Here is a 9,745-nt window from a genome sequence, read left to right as displayed (position 1 = left end):
TCCTTGCAGCATCGGCGTGGGCTGGTGGCAATCAAAGTCCGTGCGGCCGCGCGTGAATCCTATTTGTTCATCCTTCAATCTGCAAGTGAACAAACAACAACGAATCTGAATATCAATATGAATGGAAAATCAGTTCATTTGATTATTGTACGCATATGGCTTATTTTATGGTTATATTGTCTTGATTCAAAATCGTGTGGGGCCGATTCACAGGCAGAAGTGGCGGTGATTTGGATTCGTTTCCCGGCTGAGTTGAGTCGGTCTTCGCAGTGATTGTTGTTGTGCTGAAATCCGCTTTGAACCGCTGAGCTTCGATTGGTGTCGGGTCGGTTGAACGAGCGGTGATGACGATACTGTCGACGCTGAAAGAAGCTTGTTGTTCATCATCCATTGCAGATCATGATGATGAACGTTGTTGTCGGTGTTCACAGATGCAAGCTGTATTGGATTGTGGAGCTGTGTCGATGAGTTGTTGTTGGTTAATCGTCGTTGTGTTGAAGAATTGGTGTTCGAGATAATCGTGCGAGTGTTCTTGATCCGGATTGAACATGTTGTTGTCGTCGCATTTGTTCGATCTCCGATGTCTTCTTTCCTGTAAAAAAGAACAAACATACACAACAACCAGAGGAAATTGATGAAAACAAAATAAAGGTGAGATTGGTGAAAGGTAAATAGCACTCGGGACTGAATTAGTTTATGGTTTTTTGTGTGAGGAGCAAGTAGGATTGTGGGGAAGAAGAAGATTGCAGAGATTTGAGAATTTGAAAAAATAAGGATTGATGATAAGAGGTGAACTTTGTACGTGAAGAGGTTGTGAGTGAATAAGGTTGGAATGCTGTAAAAAAGAAACGTGGAAGGTGGATTAGGGGAAAAAGTCCTCCGGCCCTTTTTTTTTTTCCCTTTTTATAAGGGTTAATGTGTTAGTATATATAATAGCAAGATTAGGTTAATTGAAAAGGAAATAAATTAATTTGGTAAATCACATTAATCAAAAATCAAAAATTCAATTAGATTGATTTTAATTTTGTGACTAATTTGATCAATCAAATCAAATTATTTCTTAAACTAAAAAAAAATCTATTTAAATGATTTTTGATGTTATTATGAATAAAAAAGGACAAACGTTGAAAAATTAATATTTTAAAAAACTTAAATTATAAATACAAAAATTAAAATAAAAATGCTTTTGTTTTTTTGTGATTTTTTAATATAAGAATAAAAAATAAAAATAAAATTAAAACTAATGTTAGAAGCAAATAAAAGGGACAATGTTAAAAGTGAGGTTCGAACCCGGGACCTCGTGCTATAACTTTCACGCTCAAATTCTTACCAACGGTGCCGATTCATTTATTCGAAATAAAATGACGTTTGTAAATATATAAGGGCAAATTTTGGGGTATGACAGCTGCCCCTGTTCAATTTTCTTAAACCTGAAGATGTAGAGTGGGTTGTGTGTCAGTCGGTATCTGAAGGTGGAAGATGATTGAACACTAGAATACCCAGAAATTTGCCCTATTTGAAGTAGGGACTTTTGTCGGAGATGGGCTTGTAGATGCCATCTGGTAGTTGTTGGAGTATGGATTGTTACGAAATCTCTGCCTTTGCTGTTTTCCCCCTTTTTTGAATGTTGAGGAACCGTCAAAGGTATCGACTCAAATCTGTGCTGGGTTATTTAAGGAACCGTCAAAGGTATCGACTTAAATTTGAAACATATCATTGAGGCACCGTCAAAGGTATCGACTCAGATATGCAGATAGATTGTATAAGGAACCGTCAAAGGTGTCGACTTATATCTGAAGTGTGTCGTTAAGGAACCGTCAAAGGTGTCGACTTAACTTTTGATGTGGGTTGTTAAGGAACCGTCAAAGGTGTCGACTTAACTTTGAAGCATATCATTGAGGCACCGTCAAAGGTATCGACTCAGATATGCAGATAGATTGTATAAGGAACCGTCAAAGGTGTCGACTTATATCTGAATTGTGTTGTTAAGGAACCGTCAAAGGTGTCGACTTAACTCTTGATGTATTAAGGAACCGTCAAAGGTGTCGACTTAATACTTGAGAATAGATTGTTAAGGAACCGTCAAAGGTGTCGACTTAACTCTTTTGCAAATAGAGATAGTAATATCCTGAAAAGTAGAGGTTAGTTTTCTTATGTCATGATGCATGTGTTTATGTAATGAGTATCTCAAAATAAATGAGAAACTTTGCATGTTATGGATTTGTTATGCAGCGATGTATGCGATGTATGAATATGTTTGTGACATGTGATATGTGAGTATGATTTATGTTGTCTTGATTGAGAAAATAAATCTCTGTATCCTTGTGATTTTATTGTCCGATCTTGTCTTGAAGATGCTTAACTGGGGATTTATGGTTTCTGCTTGGGGACGATCAGTAACTTGATGTTCCCTGTTTGGGGATAAAGACATTAATACGCCATGTTTGGAGAAGAGCAAAGTGTTGGAGAACCGGTAGTGTTGAAGATGTAAACTCTGTTGGGGTGTGAAAGTTGCCCCCAGTATTATAGTAACTACCATTCCTGGATTTGATTAGGACACGCCACTGAAGATTTGATAAAGATGTCAAACTGGATTTGCGTAGGTTTGCCCCAGTTAGTAGGAACTTTGGAAAGATTCGCCTCGCGAGGACTTTATGAGATGTGCACTATGGGCGACATGCCCCTAGTAATCGTAAACTTATGATGATGCCCCTGATTGTTTTGGCATCCTGAGAGATTCTCGGAATCTTGACTTGATTGCCCCAGATTGATTGGGAAAAACGTGCCATGCCCCATGTATACGTAGGAGACACTGCTTCTTGGAGTAATCTGTGTTGGTCGGGATAACTTTGAGTCATTAGTTATACCCTGTGCAAATTCTTTCTGATGCTAACATTTGGAATTATGTAGCAAAATATGTTTAATAATGAATTCATGAGATGCAATGCATATGTTTGTCTTGAGTTTTTGAAAAACATTAAAGCAGGAGATGTAAAAACATGACATTTGTAAGAACATGATATTTAAAACAGCATGCCGTTTGTAAAAACGTGAAATCAACTCGGCATTTATGGTAAACCTTAAGGAGTCAGGATACCTTTTTGGTGACAGTATACTTTTGAACTAACCATGCTTCAATTAGGACTTTCAAGGGTTGTAACGTGGCTTGGTTCACGGTTTAAGAAGCAAAGGATAAAGGCTCAAAGTTTATTTGTACCCACCCCTCTTCGTGATGTTCTTCGATCCTAAACTCAGTTAATTCAACTTATGCATTCGGGTTCCAAGAGATCTTGATAATGTTGATGGTTCGCAAGCAAAGAGAACTTTTGAGATGACAGTCACTTCTTCCTTTTGGTATTCACAACTTTGAGTTGTTTAGGAATTTATTAACTTCTCTCTTTTTTCATCTTTTTGATATCCCTAACTTTTGCCTGAACTGTCTATTTTGAGCTTACAGTCAGCGGGATGCCTTGATTTTGCCTAAGTTATCTTTTTGTTTTTTTGACTTAGCAGGCTTTTCTTTGTATATACGTTTTTTCATTTTTTTCTTTTTTGAAAGATATTGACTGCCTTGTTTGATGATTGATGAACCATCATTGTCTTTTGATTGACATCTCCAACACTTCTTTGATGTGTGCGGATGAACGCTTGTGATTGAAACCTTTGTGTACTGAATGATTCTCTTAAAATAGAATGCACAGCCAGATTAACTGAGAACTACCCTGCCCCAGGTTATGAGCGAGGGTTTTGAATTAGCACAAGAAAGAAACTTCTACTTCTTAGGCTCAAAAGGGGTTGACGAGGGATTAACATCCTTATATCTCCACTATTTAGGAATTGAAATAATGCCTGTACATCGTCAACATAGTCCGTTCAAAAGCATACTGTATGAAGTTGCGGTATCGTTTTCGTCATCCTCCCTCAAAAGGCTTACAGCTTTAGCAGGAATTGAGTATCATAAAACATATGCAACGTAAAGACATAATTTAAAATGAGTGATAGCGAAATAATTTATTCAAGACAAACATATGCAATGCACTGATGATGATTATTAAAACAGATAATGTCTATCATAATTCCAATGTTTAAACAAACAGGAAAAGAAATCGCAAATGAAAGTAAGTCTAATGATCTAAAAAGTTCATCCTTCTAAACATTAATCAATCTTGTCGTGACTAGGAATGGGAGCAGTGATCACGAGTCTTGGGATGATTGAATTCAATTTCACCAGCATCGATCATGTCTTGAATCTTGTTCTTCAATGGCCAACAATCATTTGTATCATGTCCAGGGCTATTGGAATGATATGCGCACCTCGCATTGGGCTTATAGCTAGGAGCGGAAGTGTTGGGCTTCACAGGAGGATCCCTTAAAGTAATTAGCCCTTTCTTCAACATCTATTGTAATGCTTCAGCCAAAGTCATGTTGATCTTTGTGAACTGTCGTTTAGGTGCCTCTGACTTGCGCCTTTGTTGTGGAACTGGTGTAGAAATCAGAAATGTCCCCACAGATTGGTTGTGTTCATTGCGACCTTTCCGATTGTACACAGCCTTAGTCATGTGAGGTTCTTTAGGTGAGTTGAAGTCAATGATCTTTTCATCAATTAAGTCTTGAATCTTGTGTTTCAACGGTCCACAATTCTCTGTATCATGACCAGGATTATTCGAATGATAAGCACATCTCGCATGGTACTTATACCCAGGAGCAAGATTTGTAGGGATTGAATATGAAGGTAATAAGGTTATCAAGTTCTGGTTGAGCAGTTGTTGCAGAACTTGAGACATCGGCATGTGCAACGGAGTGAATGATCGCTTAGGTTTGGATTTCCATTTATCTTGCACACCTTGCTCCCTTTGTTGGTCCTTCTCCTTCTCGGACAGAAGTGCCTTTAATTCTTCTTGCCCCTTGGCTAAGTGAAAGATTATTTTCTGGAACTGGTTATTCTGAGCCTGAAGATTTTTGACAGATTGTTCGAGATCCATCTTTCTTACTGAAATAAACAGCGGAAAGATGAGGTATTGGCTTTTATGAAACCTGTGATGTAATGTTTATGAATGATATGATTATGCATATGCAATGTTTTCAAGGAATTGAAAGAATTTTAACTCGTGTTGAAACAAAGAAAAAACATTATTTATTAATTAAATTGTAAGGTCATAACCCCAAAAGTTACATTAAAATAAAAGAAATTAATAATAAATAAAAACACTAAATTCCAGGATTTTTGTCTTCCTGACGACGCTTCCTCTTTAGGACCCGGACTTCTTCCTTGTGTGCCTTGATCATTTCCTCTCTTTCTTGAACAAGCCTAGAAATTTCGTTTTCCCATGAATTAATCTGATCTGGAGAAACAAAATCTTCAATCTTCCATTTGCGGGAAAAGTAATCAAGTAAAGTCTCTCGCTCTTTGGCATCTTGTACTAACACCTCTTTTTCAGCTTCCACTTTTAGTAAGCGTCTCTCAAAGTCTTCCCTTTCCCTTTTCAGTCGGTTAACAGTTGCAACCAGGTCTTCATTTGGAGCAGGAATATATGGCTCAAATGCAATTGGGGCAGCAGGAGGAGCTACCCTTGGAACTATGGGCGTATCAGATGGATAAGGCATCCCAAATTCCATAACTCGATCATAAACCCATTGGAAATATGGATCCCATGGCATATAATTTCTCCTTCCTATATCCTTTGCGCCAACTTTCTTTACTTTCATCCAAGCTTTGATGAAAAGGTCTCTCTTCTTCTCTTTGTCGGAATCATAATGGAAATATTTTGCACTAAGATACAAAGAACGCGGTTTGTCCTTCAAGGCAAAGCCAAACTGATGTCGAGCTAGAATGGGATTATAAGTTATTCCTCCACGAACACCAAGAAGAGGTATATTAGGGAAATCTCCACAACTATCAAATAGCAAGGTTCCCTCAAACTTCTTTTGGTACCATAGGATGTCGTCGAAAGAAAGCTTCATAATTCTTTGAGCCCAAGTTAATCCTTCTTCATTCTTTCTTACGGAGAGAGGTAAGTGCGAAATAAACCACTTATGCAATAGAGAAGCACATCCTAGGACACAACCTTTCCTTTTTGATGCTCGGAAATGAATAGAATGTAGCAAGTCACCAAGTAAAGTAGGAACCGGATTCTTGCTAAGGAATATATTGATAGCAGCCACATCAACAATTTTGTCATAATGGAAAAACAAAACTTGTCCATAAATTAAGAGAGACAACACAGCTTCCAAGGCATCCATACTTGAAGCTTTAGCAAGAATCTCCGCTTTTTCGTAGAGGAAATCAAGGGGTAATCCAGAATACTCTTTCTTACTAATCCAAACCTTCTCAATTTCTGATCTTGGCAAGTGCAGGGCAGCAGCAATGACTTCCAACTTAGGCTCTTCTTCTTTACCAGTATAAGGAATTTTATTAAGCACAGGGAGTCCAAGCAAGTAGGAGAATTCTTCCAAGGATGGTACTAACTGAAAATCTCTATAAGTGAAGCAATGTAGTAACGGATCATAGAATTGAACCATGGTGTTGAGAAGAACTTCATCCACATTAGTTCGTACCAAACTTATGAGTGTATTGAGAGAATCACTGAATTTGAGAGAACCAGAGATGTTGTCGCAGAAAATCTTCAATTGTGTTGGCACTTTCTTGAAATTGAGGAAGAACGGTTTACGGCCTTTTGTTTCCATATTCAAACAACCTACAAAACAACATACGGTTAAAAAACCTCCAATTCCTTGAAATGGGTTAGTCATGCCATGTATGAATGATGCATGTATGCATGATGCACATACACAGGTAAATCCACACAAATCACACAATTTTTGGATTAAGGCTTGCGTGGAGTTTGATCAAGTGTCCTTCCCAAGGGTATTTCTACGGATAAGGAAATTTCAGCAACGGGTTCTACCAAGTGACTCAGAATTGTCGACCCTCCTAAAGCACCCTCGAACATGATACATACATACCATGCAATGATACTTTGAGAAAGATTCTATCTGAGCTGTAGTATCGGGTAGCGACTATGCTCTCAACATACATCAAGAGTAGTCCCCCCACTACGTTCCTAAAAGCCAGGATGGGTTAAAGGTAACTAACGGTCCTTGAGCTCCGACTCACCCACAGGTATCCACACGAACCTCCCTCATACAAGAGAAGCATGTAAACACCCATAGAGGCCTAACTCAAGCGTGAACTCTCATATTGACCAATCCCAAGCATACACAAGGGAGGTCGCCATGACTATGCCACTTCCTATCTTAGATGTACTTGAATCCGGGAATAGGATTCGTCCTTCAGTTAATTCCCAAAACGCCCCTGAAAAATAAAACAAACAAAGCAAACAATAGAAAACATTTAAAATGAATCCTAAACTTTTAAGGTAACCCCTCTTTTATATTCTTGAAAATCTAAATATATAAAAACTTAACTTAGACTAAACTAAACATTTAATACAATAATTTTTTTGTATTTTCTTAATAATAATCTGAACTAAAATTTTTAACTTATTTAAAAAATATGTACACTAATCCTCCTTTAGAACTATATAACTAATAAATTAAATTAGATTAAGATTGTAAAAAGAAAATTATGAAGGGATAGGGACGTGAGGGATTAGCCCCACCTATCTCTCATTTTCCAAAATAGTTAGCATAAGAAGAAAATAAAAAAAAAAAATGAATGATTACACAAAAGCAAACAAAACGTAACAGAATAGAATTAACTTTCTTTCATCTTTCTCGCTGGTTTTTCAGCGTAAACGAACAAACCCATTCTTTCAGTTTATTTTTTATTTTTTTTGTTAAAGTAAAATAAAAACAATGACTATACACATGATGCCCATACTCGGTTCACCCTATTATCCTTATCCAAACCAATTCAAGCACACAAGAGCCACCAATATATGACATATGGTATTATCATAAGTAAAATAAAAATAATATGTTGATGATATCAGAAAAAGAGAAAAAAAAAACACAGGACCTGTATATTCTTCTTTCTTCTCACGATAGAACCCTCTCTCTCTGCTGTTCAATCTAATGCAAATCGACGGCGGCTTGTGAGTTCCCGCACCTGGGCGGTGGTCCTTGCAGCATCGGCGTGGGCTGGTGGCAATCAAAGTCCGTGCGGCCGCGCGTGAATCCTATTTGTTCATCCTTCAATCTGCAAGTGAACAAACAACAACGAATCTGAATATCAATATGAATGGAAAATCAGTTCATTTGATTATTGTACGCATATGGCTTATTTTATGGTTATATTGTCTTGATTCAAAATCGTGTGGGGCCGATTCACAGGCAGAAGTGGCGGTGATTTGGATTCGTTTCCCGGCTGAGTTGAGTCGGTCTTCGCAGTGATTGTTGTTGTGCTGAAATCCGCTTTGAACCGCTGAGCTTCGATTGGTGTCGGGTCGGTTGAACGAGCGGTGATGACGATACTGTCGACGCTGAAAGAAGCTTGTTGTTCATCATCCATTGCAGATCATGATGATGAACGTTGTTGTCGGTGTTCACAGATGCAAGCTGTATTGGATTGTGGAGCTGTGTCGATGAGTTGTTGTTGGTTAATCGTCGTTGTGTTGAAGAATTGGTGTTCGAGATAATCGTGCGAGTGTTCTTGATCCGGATTGAACATGTTGTTGTCGTCGCATTTGTTCGATCTCCGATGTCTTCTTTCCTGTAAAAAAGAACAAACATACACAACAACCAGAGGAAATTGATGAAAACAAAATAAAGGTGAGATTGGTGAAAGGTAAATAGCACTCGGGACTGAATTAGTTTATGGTTTTTTGTGTGAGGAGCAAGTAGGATTGTGGGGAAGAAGAAGATTGCAGAGATTTGAGAATTTGAAAAAATAAGGATTGATGATAAGAGGTGAACTTTGTACGTGAAGAGGTTGTGAGTGAATAAGGTTGGAATGCTGTAAAAAAGAAACGTGGAAGGTGGATTAGGGGAAAAAGTCCTCCGGCCCTTTTTTTTTTTCCCTTTTTATAAGGGTTAATGTGTTAGTATATATAATAGCAAGATTAGGTTAATTGAAAAGGAAATAAATTAATTTGGTAAATCACATTAATCAAAAATCAAAAATTCAATTAGATTGATTTTAATTTTGTGACTAATTTGATCAATCAAATCAAATTATTTCTTAAACTAAAAAAAAATCTATTTAAATGATTTTTGATGTTATTATGAATAAAAAAGGACAAACGTTGAAAAATTAATATTTTAAAAAACTTAAATTATAAATACAAAAATTAAAATAAAAATGCTTTTGTTTTTTTGTGATTTTTTAATATAAGAATAAAAAATAAAAATAAAATTAAAACTAATGTTAGAAGCAAATAAAAGGGACAATGTTAAAAGTGAGGTTCGAACCCGGGACCTCGTGCTATAACTTTCACGCTCAAATTCTTACCAACGGTGCCGATTCATTTATTCGAAATAAAATGACGTTTGTAAATATATAAGGGCAAATTTTGGGGTATGACAACTACTATGATGATGATTCAAATAGTTACTCATCTAAAGATGAGACCTATTATGGGTTATGCCCCCCTTTCTATTAATGTCATTACCAAAGAAAAAACTGAGAAAGAGCTCTTGTTTGATCTTATAGAAAAAAGGTTCCCAAAGAAGAAGATCGACATCAGTACTTCATAAGACTTGAGGATCTTATCCTCAAAGAAGAAAGTCCTAATAAGCTTATGAAAAGTATGGAGTCTTTCAATATCTCTAAACTTTTTGACAAAGC

The 9,745-nt window shown here is 37.0% G+C and overlaps 1 protein-coding gene across 1 annotated transcript; it reads right to left on the bottom strand.

Annotated features, from left to right (window-relative positions):
- Positions 1 to 2,543: 2,543 nt before the first annotated feature.
- Positions 2,544 to 8,970, bottom strand: LOC131651469 (uncharacterized). Its single transcript, XM_058921132.1, has 2 exons — positions 7,979 to 8,970; positions 2,544 to 6,695 (listed from the first exon to the last, which is right to left on the bottom strand). Exon 2 carries the CDS (start codon positions 6,682 to 6,684, stop codon positions 5,209 to 5,211), a length of 1,476 nt encoding a protein of 491 aa, XP_058777115.1. The 5' UTR covers positions 6,685 to 6,695; positions 7,979 to 8,970; the 3' UTR covers positions 2,544 to 5,208.
- Positions 8,971 to 9,745: the final 775 nt, after the last annotated feature.

This window comes from Vicia villosa, linkage group LG2 (genome assembly GCF_029867415.1).
Source record: "Vicia villosa cultivar HV-30 ecotype Madison, WI linkage group LG2, Vvil1.0, whole genome shotgun sequence".
Classification (NCBI taxonomy): domain Eukaryota; kingdom Viridiplantae; phylum Streptophyta; class Magnoliopsida; order Fabales; family Fabaceae; genus Vicia; species Vicia villosa.
The sequence above is the reverse complement of the archived record's forward strand: the minus strand, read 5'-3'. Positions and strand labels throughout refer to the sequence as shown.

Excerpts from the sequence above, each read along its gene's own strand:
- LOC131651469 (XM_058921132.1), bottom strand. The coding sequence starts at position 6,684 with ATGGAAACAAAAGGCCGTAAACCGTTCTTCCTCAATTTCAAGAAAGTG.